General features: G+C 42.2%; 2 protein-coding genes across 5 annotated transcripts in view; both read left to right on the top strand.

The window, feature by feature from the left end:
• The window catches only part of LOC135372724 (uncharacterized), a 37813-nt gene extending 36226 nt beyond the window's left edge, over positions 1 to 1587 (top strand). For all 3 annotated transcript variants that reach the window (XM_064606215.1, XM_064606213.1, XM_064606214.1), the window contains one exon: positions 1529 to 1587. The gene's annotated coding sequence lies outside the window, so the exon portion shown is untranslated. The remainder of the gene's footprint in view (positions 1 to 1528) is intronic.
• Positions 1588 to 4490: 2903 nt separating this feature from the next.
• LOC135372720 (uncharacterized) lies at positions 4491 to 15466 on the top strand. 2 transcript variants are annotated; one of them, XR_010416084.1, is made up of 3 exons: positions 4491 to 5390; positions 6556 to 6763; positions 10715 to 15466. XR_010416084.1 is itself a non-coding variant. In XM_064606212.1 (2 exons), exon 2 carries the CDS (start codon positions 13313 to 13315, stop codon positions 14609 to 14611), a length of 1299 nt encoding a protein of 432 aa, XP_064462282.1. In that variant the 5' UTR covers positions 6306 to 6763; positions 10715 to 13312; the 3' UTR covers positions 14612 to 15466. The 2 variants fall into 2 exon arrangements, 1 of the variants encoding a protein (XP_064462282.1); XM_064606212.1 differs by lacking the exon at positions 4491 to 5390 and having other exon boundaries at positions 6306 to 6763.
• Positions 15467 to 16050: the final 584 nt, after the last annotated feature.

The raw sequence follows: 16050 nt of genomic DNA, 5'->3' as shown, positions 1-16050 counted from the left end.
CCTCAATGCAGAAAAACACCCCACATCATCATCATCATCCATTCATCTATGTTGTTGTTGTTGTTAACTACATCTAGTTAACTACTGGCCATCACTGCTATTTTGACAGGCTGCATATGATTTGTTTTCCTAGAAAAGATCATATATTGAATAGCAGTCAACGAGGAAGAGCTCGCCATGCTGATTTTTCAAACCTGCAGACGTTTTTTTTTTCTAACAACGAATGAGAAGACCCTCTCTCACCGACGTCAGACAAGAGAGGGTGTGGTCTGCTGTTCGGACACTCGAAGCTCTAACTGCGGCAGCGATTTTGTAAATGAAATTGCGCCTCACTTAAAAAGTTTTGGGCAGAAGTATTCTTCGGAAATGTTTTTCATATACTGCTTTACAAGATGAGAGCGGGTTTTCGCCATATTGGACATCACTTTCACGCTCCTTTAATTGGATTGGATTGGGCTCGTGCATTTTAACAGCCTCGGGTACACATTTGGAACGATAAGCGAGCTATCTTATCGACAGGGGTATCACATAAGAGGGCACATTGTATATTTTAGACTTTTACTGCAAAGTGAAAAAAAAAAAAAGGATGGAGTGGGAAGAGCATTTTTTAGGTTGCAGCAAACCATAGACTGGGAAGTTACCCGTCAAAAAGAACTCTTTACGAGTTAAGCTACCGTGTGAGAAACGTAATTAAGTTAGGAACGAAGTTCTAAAGCCCGAAATATAACTCGCAGTTACTGAGTTACTTAAAGAAAGAAAAAGTTACTTCCAACTTTCTTCCTACACAAAATAGCATTACGCAGGTGCAGCGCGCGTGAGCAGTTGAATTAGAACTTGAGTTGCCTGCGGAAGAGTGAAACACGCTTAGATCGTTTTTGGTTTATGTCCAATAATACCCCTCTCCCTGTCTGTAAACAAATGACGTCATAGTGTTCGACAGCGCCACCAATTTGCTAGAGTCGAACTACGCTCGAAGGTACGTAGATGCCAACAAGATCGCGCCCGAAAGCCAAATGTCTTGAGGGGGTTACGAATGGTCTCTCTGAAAGGGACGCGACCTTCGGTCCTACTTTTCTTTCCATGGGAGGCAGCGAACAAGTGCCCGTTCGTGGAACCCAGCCCCCTCCTTGCGATTTGTTTCGGTTTCAGTGCGTCCACCAACGTCATGATGACGTTGTGGGCGCATAATGGTTCAGCTTCATTTCAGTGGTAGCGGTTTCTTTACTTTCTGAATAAAATACTGTCACTGATTGAATACCACGTTTTATGGCACAAAAAAAAAATGTCGTGAAGGAATCGGAGAGAAAGCAAGAAAATATGTGGACGTGAGTGAAAAGCGAATTAAAGGTAACTTGGAACTTAAGTTACTTTGGCAAAGTTAGTCGACAAAGAAACGAATTTCTCTTAAAGTTACCACGTCGCAAAAGTACCGAGTTAAGTTACAAGTTACCAAAAAAAAAACTTAGTTACAGTAACGAGTTACCTCAAACTCTGCAGCAAACTAAAGGCTTTACTCTCTCTCTTACAGGCACGTGACGAGGTGAAAGAAAAGACTCTCGCAATAAAGCTGAAAATATGAAGCTCGAATTTGTGTATGTGTGTGTTTTCCTGCTCTTCATGTGCTCCAGGTCATGGGAGCACCCACTTATCGAGCGAACTCACCATATTGTTCCCCGATCCTGTCAAGGCAGGGGTAACGTACTTATACCGGCAGGTTACGAGTGGACTCGTGCGCAGAATCATTGAAAGCACAAGCATCTTTCTTGCACAAAAACGAGTCATATTTTTCGTAAATCAGCTTACATAATTCTCAATCCATCAAGATTGGGGGATCTTAAAAGCACGAAACGGGCAGGAACACAATTTTTAATTCAATTCCTAAGTGTTATGTGACACACAGCACACGGAGGTAATCCTCAATTTGAACGATTCAGGAAGCGCCACCAGAGAATCAGTAAGGGCACAACATTTGAACCAATGAAATGAGTAGAGGCATACCTTTTATTAGGTGTTGAAGCACACTGGAACACAGAACAAACCGTTGCTCTACAACGGAAACATCATCGAATAGATGGACAGGTTTTGCATACGTCACTATGAGTCATACGAGGATATCATAAAAACAGGTCTTAGGCATTTTGAAATATGGGAGAAATTACACACTTGTAGTAGTCAGAAAAGCTAGTGTATCTAGCAGTGCCTATCTAGCAAAACAATTGCTAGATACGCTAGCTAGCGTATTTAGCATCAACAAACAAGACCGCCCCCGTCCCCGCCCCATCCCGCTCTTGCGAATGTTAATTAGGGCTAAACCACGTGAGCGCCAGCCCACACATACCGACCTCACTGTATCATCTGAGGAATTAACCACGTGTGCACCAGCCCACTTTCACGACTCCATCTGGTAAGCCATCCCTGCAACATGCCTTTCTTAATATTATAATTAGGTGCACGCCCTACTGTGTTGGAGTAAACCACGTCAGAGTGATACCGACCTCACTGTGTCATCTGAGGAATTAACCACGTGGGCACCAGCCCCCATATCGTAAGCCAGCCTCCAGCAAGTCCCTCGCACGCGCAACACGCGCTTCTTATTATAATTAGGTTGCATGCCTACTCTAGATTAGAAGGAACTACATAAAAAGCACAGTTGCAAGATCGTATTTTAATTATGACTGAACTACCCCCCAGTCCCACTACAGCAGCACCCCATCATCTCACGAAGGTTGAACCAGCCCACGAAGCTGTCGTTATACCCTTCTTAATAAGTTTACCTCCACCCTCTCGCAGATTTTAAACCTGACCAGTTGTGGCTGACCACGTGGGGGCACCAACCCCTTTGCTTGCCTGTAGGATGCACTCACTGAATGTCATCTTAATTGTGTAGTTCCATCAGAATGATATACCTCTTGTTTTAAACAAACTACGTTAACAATGAATAATTAGCTTAGTTATGAAATCAGAAATGTGCCATAACCGTTCATTCATCTAAGGATCTTAGTAAAAAAAGAAATAATAATAAGATTACAAAGATTAATTTTTTATGGATAGTTGCACAATTCTTACTCGATCCTGCAAAAGCGTATACGAAGAGGGGAGTCAAGTCCTGTAGATCTCATAAACAAAATACAAAGGAAGCGTGGACCTCCACGCGAAAGCTTGTACAAATTAAACTTAAACAAAAATCTTCAGTGTCGGCTTCTGTATTTTGTTTATTGGATCCCTGCAAGGATAAAACGATAGCTCGATTCATACATGGCACAACATTGTTCAAATATTTTTTTTTCTTATTACGTTTTAAAGTCGACAAGTAGGACACCTCGCTATCGTCTGCCTAATGGAAATGGTTGATGAGCCAATCGACTCCTTCCGAAGTGCGAAGAGACAGTATATACTTAAACTTCAGAGCGCTAAGAGCGTAACCGAAAAAAAAAAAGGCCTACAGCTCTGATCTTCGACAACCGATCGAAAAAAAGAAAAAAAATGCACCGGCCGCCGCCACAACATCGTTGCGAATTGCAAGGATATGGCATAGCTAGTATTGAGAAGTGATTATGGACAGGGTGCTAAGGGCGTGTAACCGACAAAAGGCTTACCGCTTCGAAATTCGACATCCGACGCATCATGGGGGAACATCATGATATTCATTGTAGAGATTTCATTAAACACGCTTGGACTTGCAGTCGACCAGGCAACCTCTCCCCATTAATCCGGTTTTGTGTACGACACGGATTAACTCTCGAGAAATGATAAGATCACTTTTTCCGTATTCCATTAAGATGTTGTTGTGTTTGCGACGCTTTGCATATTAGACGACGGGATGGCTGAAGGTCACGCTGTTTCCACTCAGACTGTGATATCTCTTCTGCTGATTTGCATGAGCACGCGAGCAAGTCGAATAAACGCTCGAAGATACACGATGTTATTGCAATAGCAAGCATTTGCATATCAGACAACTCGTTGGATAAAGGTCGTACCTTTTTACTCTAGCCGGTGTCGCCTTTGCAACTCGAAGACAGGAAAAATAATTACTATGCGATACATGTTGCGCCGCAGGAAAAGAAGAAGAATAAAAGACGCAGTATACTAATGACAGCTACCTCCATGCTGACTGCTTTGATTTCTGAACAGAGCGAGCCAGCCCGAGTAAAGCCGTAATTACCTCTCAAGGATAAACGATAATATCACTTTCCTCATCACGTCTTTGGGGCGAGACGGTCGACGCTGCAGTCTCATAGGCAAACGAAGCAACTTCTATATAAGACGGTTCGTCCGCAACGCTTTCCGGACTGAGCTGGAATGCCAAGTGAATGCCACTTGATTGTTTTCAGGTGGATTCACTTCACATTCCAGCTCAGGTTTTTCCGTGCGGGTGTTTGACTGGAAAAGCAGACTAAGGTGAGTACATGCTTTTTTCTTTTCTCTTGTTATAAGTTCTTCCCCTGTGAGCGTGCAAGGTCACAGCCATTTATGGAATGCAGTACGTGAAAGAAAAAAAGAAAAGAGGTTCATTCCTTCCCACTGCCGACATGCAAATCTTTGTGATTTTAAAGTGCACCTTCTTAGATCGTCGCAGTAGATGAAATGAAAAATAAACGATTGCAAACAGTACAACATTATTTTTTTATTTAGGACATTGCATTGCGTTGTATGTTTTGGAGGACATTGCTAATTTACAAGTCGGCTTCACCTAACTTCTACGTGCGTTGCGGGAAGTCAACGTTAGGAAATGCTCAGTCTTGCTGGATTGCTTGTTTCTTTGCATTTCAATTCAGCGGAACGATGTTTTTTTTTAATTGTTTGACTTTGGTTCTTCATAAAACATATTTTCCAGTTCATCGTCTTTGTTGTAACTACTCCGACGAGGTTGAAGGGCCATCTCACATTTTGGGCTTGTAAGATCGACTTCTTCTAAGCATTTTTTAGCTTCTCTCTTTCATTTCATGTTCGGGTAACAACAGAACACTTCACCTAAATGTCAATGGCAAACAGGTCAGAAAGAAAGGAATGTGTCTACCTTCATTTGTGAGATGTAGCTAGTCTTCACCCAACTCCTACGTGCATTGGGGGAAAGCCTACTTTAGGAAATGTTCAGTCTTGCTACTGCATGTTTCTTTGCATTTAAACTTAGCGAAACGGTGTTTTTTTTTTAATCGTTTGATTTTGGTTTGACATAAAACATATTTTCCAGTTCATCTTCCTTCTTTTGCTGTAACTACTCCGAGGAGGTTGAAGGGAGGAGTTTGAGATCTTCCTTGACAACAAGGCAAAAATGTGTGCTATACAATGGAGAAGAGGTGGAAAACTTTTTTTTTCAAGTTAATCCAGTCGGGATTCCAGATGAAGATTTTTTTCTCCGTGAGAGTGTTTGACTGGAAAGACAGACTGTGGTAAGTACATGGATTTGCCCTCCTCTTTTGCAATACATATATATATATATAATGCTTTTCTATGAGCATGCAAGTCATTTATGGGAATGCAAATATGAGGAACGACAAGGTTTCATGCCTCCCGCTTTCAGTGGCGACATGCAGGTCTTTGTGATTTAAGGAATGCTTTCCTAGTCCATCACAGGAAGTGAAAACGTTTGCAAACAGTTACATTTTTTTTATTTAGATACAAGGACAGTGAGATCACAGCCCTTTTAGATAGTGAGATTCCATAGCAAGAGTGATGTCGACCAATTGTTCTGCCAAGAGAGTAAATGTTGCCTGGGCAGCGGCGAAGTTTTAACTCACGTTCTAAGCACAAACAGCATACATCTGAGCATTCGTTATCGTAATAGGTCCTTGTAAGATTGGCTGTCTCTAAGCATTTTTGCAGCTGGCATGTTTCATTTCGTGTTAGGGTAACACCAGAACGCTTCGGTTTACCGTTTTCACTCCAAATGCGTACCACAAGCAAGTCAGAAGGGCACGAATGTACATAAACATATTTTTCCAGTTCAGCTTCTTTGCTGCAATTGCCCTGATGAAGCTGAAGGGAAGAGGATGGAAGCTTCGTTAGCTCGTTGATCACCACAACAAGCAAAAACGTGTGCCACACAACGGAGAAGAGAACACACAAACATCTATCCTTGTCTGTTCACTCACAATGAAATGAGAGGGCTTAGTACAAATGTACATTTTTATTTCCCTGATACACGAGCGGTGATTATTTTTTTATGCTCCATTGTGCACCAGTCGATGTTTGAAGAGGTCAAGTGTTAGCTTGCTGATGTAGCCTGTTAAGTAGTGCCAACCTTCAGACTCGGCTTGTTCCATGAAACATAGACTCTCGGCAGCATGATGCATAGCGTCAACCTCGTCAGCATATGTCAAAATTTCATCCACGTGATGTGACCATTCAGCAAGTAATGCGAAAGGTGATTCCGAGGCAAACGTACAGGCGGTGTGAACTCTGGCATACATTGTTTTTGCAGTTTTCCAAGTAACCCTGTCAGGAGGTTGATCTGGCAGCGCTTGAAACAACACCATATCCGTCACAATTTTAAAAGCTTCCACGAGCGAAGTTTTGCCTACTTGTGTTAACCCACATTCCAATATCTCCTTGTAGGAGACGTGTTTGAGACAACACACAGGCTGCATCCGAAATTCGTGTGTGTAACCTCTTCTCCATCTGCCACACACATCTCTACCTAGCACAGGCTGCTCTTCATCTGCGTCTGATGATGACGACCATGCGCCATCAAGCCGAGGATCAACCTCAGGCCATGTTGTGTCATCGGCGGCTGACTTGTCTTGACTGGTCATTACAAACCAAGGTAATTTTCTGCGATCCACTTCTTGTCCAGACTGCCAGTGAACTGAACCAAGTACTGAAGCTTCCCATTTCTAACTCGTCGTTTTATGATCTTCTCTACTTTTGGAACCTCTCTCACTCGTACAATTTCACTCTCATAAAACCCACCAATGATGTCTTCATTTTTAAGATCACGTAATAGGTACGTGTTAGGATACCCTAACTTGATCGCTCTCACCACGAAGAGTTCTGACGTAAATGACCCTAAATAACGTTTTATTAGCTGATGTCTGTATTTTGCAATTCTCACTACGTCTCCAACACTGTAGCGCGGCTTTTTTGGTGGTCCAACCGGGCTGGGGTACAGTCTCTCTCGGAAAATGTGCTCGTTTTCTTTCTTTACGTCCACTGGTCTGGCAGAAAGTGATCTGTGTACGCGATTGTTGTAAGCGTTCACTACTTGAGGTAAAATGTTCACATATCGCTTGTGACCCTGGAATGTGAAGATACGGTACAGTGTGGTCACAATTGTTCGCTGAGATCGCTCACAGATTGAGGCCTTCATAGGTGAATTTGTATGGATGAGCCGGATCCCCCTTGCTTTCAGAAACTGTTGTACCGCCTTGTTTGTAAATTCTGTTCCATGATCTGTGTGCAAAAGCTTGGGTGTCCCAATTCTTTTAAAGGCAAGTTTAAAAGCTCGAATAACCTCGGGAGATCGTTTATTACGAATAGGTACAATGGCAAGAAGCCGAGAGAAAGCATCTATACAAAAGAGCAAATAGCGAAAACCATCGTTCTGGTTCTTTAGACTTTGCAAATCCTTTAGGTCAGCCTGGAATAGTTCATGAAGTCCAAGTGCAATGGTTTTTCGAAACTTCGTGGGTCGCTTGTATTCCTTATGCAAACTGTACACATCACTTGTCTCCAGAAATTTAGTGACTTTGCCCTTCTTTTCGCCAATGACTTGAGCAAGTCTCTGCACTCCACCAAAGCTTCCGACATGTTGCGGGTCATAGTAGGCTGCCATTAGTACTTCTTCCTACTGCAAACTCTAAGAGCATCGAGTGATAGATAAGCGTCGATTGTAGCTGAAACGCCTCCTCTCATCCAGGGAGGTTGCCTGTTGTGAAGTTCATACTTCAAAAGCTCAACAATAGATGAGTGTGGCACCACCTTTCCGTGACAGATAACTCTTCCGTACTCGTCATAAGCCAGAACCGTTGTCATCAGCTGAAGCATAGCTAATACCTTTTTATGATGTCTTGGAGGGAAGTGTGACAGTATTTTTTCTTCTTCGAAGTAGCCTCTCTCCTCGGAGTTCAGTACGGTGTCCATGTGAGCTGTCGTGCGCGCTTCGCGGCTCGTGTGAGCGGTGGTGACGCACGTCGAGGTGTGGAAGCTTCACTTACGGAATGAGGTGAAGGAGTGGCCAGAGTTTTCTCTGCTGTATGTTTTTGAAGACGAGATGGGTGCACAATAAGTGCTGGTAAGTTTAGCTTGACCAATAGCGGCAAAATCCGATCAAAATAGGGTGGTCTTTGAACATTTCTTGCTTTCGTCACGAGATAGTATACGAGGTCAATTATATTAATATTGTCTAGTCGCTCACCGTCAACAATTATCTGAAATGTTTTCCTATCCCATGAGATCGTTGGTTCTAGAAGACGTAATAGGTTTTGTGATCTGATTTTATAGCCACTGCTCATGAAATCAACGACAGTATTACTTTTTTCCTCGGTCTGTGTTTCCTCTTCTCTCGCTGTTGTTGAACCCAGTGTAGGTGTGCTCTCACTCACAGTGGGATGTAGCAAGGAGTGAAGATATTGGACTATCTCTTTTGCTTTGATATCGTCTGGTTCATCTTTCTTCAATATCTGTGGGATGGGAGTTTCCCGGTAAGGCACAAGCTCGTATTTCTGCATCGACTACACTCCGATTGCTTTTGCTATCGCCCTTCCACCTAAAGTCGAGAGGAGACCCAGCAAAGGTGGCAAAAGGAACTGTAGAAAACCACCAGATTGTTGCAATACCTTTCGAACTTTCTTCACTCCTGTAGTGTCTCGTTTTGCCAAAAAGCGGATAGGTGTTGCATAAGGTTGCAACTGATTTCTCACTCTTGGAGCTACCTTAATGTTTCCTTTACAAAGATTCATACAAATCTCTCGAATAGCAGTTAGTTGCTCTCTCGTAGCATGTTCCAGGAGAAAATAACGTTGCTCCGGCAACTTTGCATCAGCAAGTAACTGAAGAAAATGAATATTCTTCTTGACACGTTTCATGTTTTATATACTATTTGTCGCTGGTCGTCTGGAAATATATTAGTCCACACCCTAAATTGGTCTGAACAGTTTTGGGATAGGTCAATTACAAGGTATGAATATGGTTTCTTGCAAGCATCTTTATATATACTTGGCAGTAGTTCACTTTTCTTTCGACCAAACAGTTGTTGTGAAAGTATTTGCATTTGGTCCGCAGTGCGGGCGGAACGGCATAAAATTAAGGCACTGCTGTTAAACTGAATGCATCTATACAGAGGATCATTAATAAATAAATATTGTGTTATGAAAATAGCTGAACAGTTGAGGTGGTGACAGCCAGCTACATAAAAATTGCAGATTTCTTTGAGCCTTTGTTTGTCGGCTAAGCAATCATCAAATATAATTAAAGAATTTCTTACAGTATCAAGATTAGTAGGAATATCCTGACTGAAGGTTACCTCTGGAAAATTATCGAAGATTGGTTGTTTGTACAAGTACCGTAATTTCACGTGTATTAGCCGCGGCTTATGCGCGATTTTTTTTCTCACGGGTGCTCTGCGGCTTATCCACCGGTGCGGCTTATCTGATGACTATTTTTTCCTGACATTTTTCCCATACGCCAGTTTTAACGAAAGGGCCGGGCCTACAGTGTCTCTGGAACAGCACTGCCCTGCCGATGCACGAACAGTGCGTAACAGGGACGGGTCCACATTCGAGTAGATTAATCTTCCTGGTGCATTCCCCCAAGCAGCTTTAACGAAAGTGGTGAGAGTGATTCACGTTTTCTGGAAGACCACTGACCCATCAATCCATAAAAAACGCCCAACAAGGGCACAATCCGATCTTGGTAGAACTCTAGAGATGACCTCCTTTGTTGTACACTATGGACCACAGGGTTTATGGCCTTCTCTATGGTCTCCTTCGTGATTTAAATCAGTCGTCTCGTATTGCCCGCGGCTTATCTGCGAGTGCGGCTTATCTGCCAGAAAATTTTCAAACCGTTCCTAAAAACGCGTCCTGCGGCTTATCTGCGGTGCGGCTTATACGCGTGAAATTACGGAAATGGTTTGTCGAAGACAGCAGCTCTATGTTTAATTAGACGTGTAACAAGTGTCGTCTTTCCACTCTGGCTTTGACCTGATATGGTCATTGAGACCGGAGTGGTAAACCTATAAGGTCCAACCTCAGCCATCTTTTGCAAACAAATGAAGCATGTTATGAAATCACAACATTGCATAAAGGAAGGTTACAGCAAAGACGAGCCTGTACATCACTCTCAGATTGGCTAAACTGAAATACAGACATTCAAGGTTGTAGACATTCAAGGTTGCGCACAGCCATGTTAGTTATCAGACCAGGAGCATTCTATAATGGAAGGTTACAACAAAAAGCAAAGACAAGTTTGTGCTCTAAGATTGCCCAAAGTCGAAGTACACACGTTCAAGGTTGTAGACATTCAAGGTTGTGCACGCAGTTATGTTAGTTACCAGACCAATGAAGTTAGATAGGACACGCTGAAACATGTCTTCACGTATAACGTTGCAAGGATATAGACGTTTAAGGCTGTGCACACATGTTAGAGAGCTGCATGCAATCGCTATATAAGAGCGGACATAGAGAGTGGTTCTTCATTCAGAACGTCAGACTGAGGAGGTGCGTTACATATTCCTGTGGAAGATGTAAGAGTTTGCAACTCGATTCTTCTCTTTCAGTTCATTCTATACAGCAAGAGGAGAAAGCAAATTGTCATCATAACAGCAAGTCTCCATAACACAAGTAAGCTATGTCATCCGTCATGGAAAAGTTGGATAAACTGAAAAAATGTGGTGACGGTGAAATTCAGAAAATGAGCAACATACCCAAAAACGAAAAGTTCGAAGTGCTGGACATTCAGAAAATTGACACTATGTATGGCGAGGCAGTATACGTGGAGCTCCGCATAGAAAACGACAAGCCAGTGAAAGTGTATCTACCTGGACGCTTCAAAAAATTGTCGGAGGAAGAGCTAGAGGAAATGCGACTGCTTCCAAATCTCAAAATGGAGAAGAAAGAACGGTTTACCAAAGATGGTAAAAAAGTCATTTCGCCAGATATTATCATCACCAATTCGAAGAGAAAGTGATGAGATATGGTGACGTGCCACTTATGCTCCCAGCACGAACGGCAGTATTATGCAACAGCATTAGGTCTTCAGATTCACTTGGCAAATGTTCACAATCTTCAAGCCCCCTGCATTCCTTTTTGTGAGACTTTGTGCACACTGCGAAACTATACTAATCGGTTCGAACTACATTTACATGACAGGGACTTTAGCGGACATGATGTTACAACCTTTTTTCACGAGTACAGACAGTACATTGCTGATGTCTTACGACACTTTGGTTTCCCACTGCGCTATTTTGTATTGCTTAAAGTGGAACTTGGTCGTCACACGCCAGACGATGAGTTACAGCTCGAAATTAGTTTCGTGCCTTCCAAAGTAGTGACAGTATGGTCAGAGGCAGATGTAGAACCTTCTATCACTCAAGTGACTGCTGAAATAGCACAAAATTTGGAAAACCTCGAAGTAGAAGGTTCAGGTTTTTTTCTCTTTCGCATTCATGCCTGTATCATGAACATTGGACGTTTGATGCCTCAACTGATTGGATGTGCCCAGTTTGAGTTACCGCAAGAATTGAAGCATAAGTTTCGTTCTCTGTTGTGTGTAGACTTTGGTTTGCATGAAGATGAGCAGAACATGTGTTTTGCCTTCTCTGTAATAGCTGCACTGCATCCTGCTACTGGTTATCGCAGGCGTAGGGCATCTTCATACAGACCATATATTTCTGAGTATGTTTTTCCGAAAATATTCCCGGTAGCTTTCCCAAAAGAGGTTGAAGCATTCGAAAAAAATAATGGTATCAGTATCAATGTGTACGCCTACGAAAGGGAAGACAAATCTCTGTACCCCATCAAGGTTGTCGATGACGAGCGTGAGAAACATGTGGATCTGTTGCTAATCGACTCTCATTTTCTGCTTATCACAAATTTTAATGGATTATTTCAACCTAGCGGACGGTTTCATTGCAAGAGGTGTATGATGGGCTTCTCATCAGACAGAATCCTCAGTGATCATTTAAAGATGTGTTTGCATCAGAAGGTTGCTAAGACAATTTACCCTAAGAAGGGAGAGACGGTAGCATTTGCCGGGGAACATCTCATGTCGGAAGTCCCTTTCTACTGTGTATATGATTTTGAAAGTGTTTTGTCACCTTGTTTGGAGGAAACAAACGTGTATGAAGATCACTGTCCTTCCTCATTTTGCCTTTTGGTTATACGTGCATCCGACTCACACGTGTTGCAAAAGCATCTTTTCCGTGGTCCTAATTGTGTCACAGTATTTATGGAGCTGCTGCGGAAATTGCATGACGAAATTTTAGGATGGATACATGCTTTTGCACCTCTAGAAATGACCGAAGAGAATGAGCGTCAACATACAGCAGCCACTCATTGTAATATGTGCAAAGAATCCTTTGCTAAAAGACAAAAAGTTCGAGACCATGACCATGTAAGCGGAGAATTTCGACAAACACTATGTCAGACGTGTAACCTGAAACTGAGAGTGCCACCCAAGATTCCAATCATTGCACATAATGCTAACTATGACATGAGTTTTCTCCTGTCTCATTTACATCTGCTTAAGAAGTCAGACAACAACGTGATTGCCACCAGCTGTCAAAAATTTAAAGCAATTGACATCGGCTCTTATCGATTCTTGGACAGTTTGAGTTTTCTGAACGCAAGCCTTGAAACACTGGTGAAAAATCTATGTGATAAAGGTGAATCCAACTTTCAATGCCTTCGCCAGTTTTTTCCAAATGAGGAACACTTTCAGCTGGTTGTTCGTAAGGGGGTCTTCTGTTATAACTTTGTCACCAGTTTTGAAGCCTATGATGAGCCTTCGCTACCACCTCGAGATAAGTTCTTTAACATTTTGAATGGAACCAAAGTAAGTGAACAAGACTACAAACACGCGCAGAATGTGTATGAAAAATTTCGGCTCAAGAGTCTTGGAGAGTATTCGGACTTATACCTTCTGACAGACACACTGCTTTTAGCAGATGTGTTTCAGAACTTTCGAAAGTGGACACTCGATGTGCACAAGATTGAACCGTTTCATTTTGTATCCCTTCCAGGATTAAGCATGTCTTGTGCACTAAAAATGAGTCAGGTAGAACTAGAACTAATTAACGACCCCAACGTGTACCTGCTCATCGAGAATGGCTTACGAGGAGGTGTCACACAGTGCCCCCTGAGAAAAGCAACTGCGAATGTGCCAGGAACAGAACAGTTTGATCCCGAAAAAAAAAAAAAAAATTAACTACATTGATGTAAATGGCCTGTATGGAGCAGTCATGAGAGAACCATTGCCTTACGGAGGATTTGAGTGGCTCACTGAGGAGGAAATTGTTCACTTGGATATAGCTCAGATGCGAGATGATACCCCTGTGGGTTACTTTCTTGAGGTAGACCTAGTGTATGACCGAGCAACTCATGAACGCCACAGAGATCTTCCCGTTGCCCCTGAAAAAATGTCCGTTCGTTATGAGCTATTGTCAGACTATCAGAAGGCGCTCATGAAGAAGTTCAATCTTCCACAGAAAGCTACCGAAGCAAAACTGTTGCTAACATTATTTGATAAAGAGAGGTACTTTCTCCACTATCGCAATTTGCAACTGTATCTGCAATTGGGGTTGCGTCTCACTAAAGTTCACAGTGTTCTCAAGTTCAATCAAAAGCCCTTTCTGCGATCCTATGTCGACTTCAATCACGAACTTCGGAAGCGAGCTACAAACGCATTTGAGAAACAGCAATCAAAGCTAATGATTAATAGTGTATATGGCAGGACATGTATGCAAGTCAGGAAATTCGTAAATTGTCGCCTCACAGTAACAGATGAGCAAGTGTTGAAGCTTCTACGTAAACCAAACTTGAAACAGTTCCGCCCTCTGAGCTCTCACGTCATCTTGTTCCAATTTAGTCAGTCTGTTCTTCGCATGAAGCAACCGCTGTACCTGGGCTTCACAATATTGGAATTGTCTAAGCTGAAGATGTTTGATTTTTATCATAACCATCTTCTCCGTGTAGCCCCTGATACACGAGTGCTATACATGGACACTGATTCTTACATTGTGATGCTGAGTGACGATAAAGTACTCCACGAACTAGCTGACGAGCATCTAGACAACTCTGGATATGACCCTGATCACCCACTCTATTCGACAAAAAACGGGATGGTACTAGGAAAGCTTAAAAATGAGCTTCCTCGTGATCACATTCTTGGCTTCTGTTGTCTGAAGCGAAAGCTGTACGCCCTCGATCTGTGCAGCAAAAAGGAGTACAATCGCGCTAAGGGTGTTAAACAATGTGAAGCACAAAAACTCCACTTCTCTATGTACACGAATGCTCTTGAGCAGGGCACAATGCATAAAGTTAAACAGAACCTCATTGTGCACAAGGACAATGTCAACAAAAGTGTGTCAGTGACAAAAATAGCCCTCAATCCACTGGATACGAAACGCTTCATTTGTGTTGATGGAATTGACACGCTACCTTTTGGCTATGGTTGAATTTTTTTAATGTGTACGGATTGGTCTCTCTAATGAAGCGATGGTGTTGGGGTGTGCACCGTCACGAGGTTTCATTACAGAGTTGGCATACGGGAGTAGGAGGGAACTCATCTGTTATCACCCCGCAACAGATGTTGCCCTTCTATTCCTGGTCCCACAGAAAAAAATTGTAATAAAGATGTTACATCCATATAGCTATGGTTTGTCATATATTAGAACAATGTCATGTTAGAACCATGAACTAAAGCTATTGCATTATTCCACATCTATGGTTGTCAGTGTGGGATTACTTACAACTGTGAGTTAGGAGCTAGAGGATATTTGTTAGCCACGAGTGATGACTAAGCTGAGACCTGGTCTGATGAATTTCATGTCTTCCTGAAGTAATGTGTAGCTCTTGATGTGAGTGAAAGAGACAGTTTGCTTTCCCATATTGCTGCATGCATTTGCGATAGAAATAACAACTGACTTTGTCTGCAAGTCACTGTTTGTAAATGGACCGTCTCAGACGAATTTGATTATATGTGCATGAAATAACCTGTTTTCTAAGAATTTGATTATAAGAGTATGTGATAACCAGTTTCTAATAGCATGTATGTAATCTATAACAATGTCTTTGTTTGCAAGTCAGTGTTTGCAAATAGCCTGTCTCAGATGAGAGTCACTGTTTGTAAATGATCCGTGTCAGAAAATTTTTGATTATACAGTCAAACTTCTTTACAACGAAACTCAGGGGACAGCAAAAAAAATTCGCAGTAAAGGTATTTTCGTTAAAAAGGATGTCCATTATTGGACCTATAGGGCTCCAGCAGGACCGCAAAAAAATTTGCTGTAGTGGTATTATCGTTAAAAAGGTGTTCGCTATAAAGGAGTTTGACTGTATGTGTATGAAATAATCAGTTTCTAATAGCATGTATGTAATCATCAACAATGTCTTTGTTTGCAAGTCACTGTTTGTAAATAGCCTATCTCAGATGAGATTTTTTTTTATTACCAATGATTCATTATATAGTGTGCAAATTAAGTTGACAAATAAAGCTCTTTTCAGGCAAACTGAAATTTTATTGAATGCTCATAGTACACTACAGCATGACATATCCTCTGTTTTTCTTGGGAAATTTTCTCGAACAAGTGTTTCTATCAATCTGTCATTGTGTCTGAAGTTGGTTGGTGAAAACTTCTGAGTGCACTCTTGAAGAGAGAAACCACAGGCTAGAAGACTACCTACATACAAGCAGTACAGTCCACATGTTGGAGTAGGAGTAGGAACATCTCACGGCATGGCTACTCATACTGTTGTCCTTTCGCAGATTCTTTTTCTTGTTTCCACCTGTCTGGTACGTGGACCGCCGTCAGCGCATTCTTCAAGGGTGTCATGGAACTATTGTGCTCTTCGTGATAACGAGGAATTGATAATCCCAGCTTCAACAGATGCGACA

Source organism: Ornithodoros turicata, unplaced genomic scaffold (assembly GCF_037126465.1).
Source record: "Ornithodoros turicata isolate Travis unplaced genomic scaffold, ASM3712646v1 Chromosome162, whole genome shotgun sequence".
Taxonomy (NCBI): Eukaryota; Metazoa; Arthropoda; class Arachnida; order Ixodida; family Argasidae; genus Ornithodoros; species Ornithodoros turicata.
This window is presented reverse-complemented; position numbering and strand designations above follow the sequence as displayed.

Excerpts from the sequence above, each read along its gene's own strand:
- LOC135372720 (XM_064606212.1), top strand. The coding sequence starts at position 13,313 with ATGTGCCAGGAACAGAACAGTTTGATCCCGAAAAAAAAAAAAAAAATT.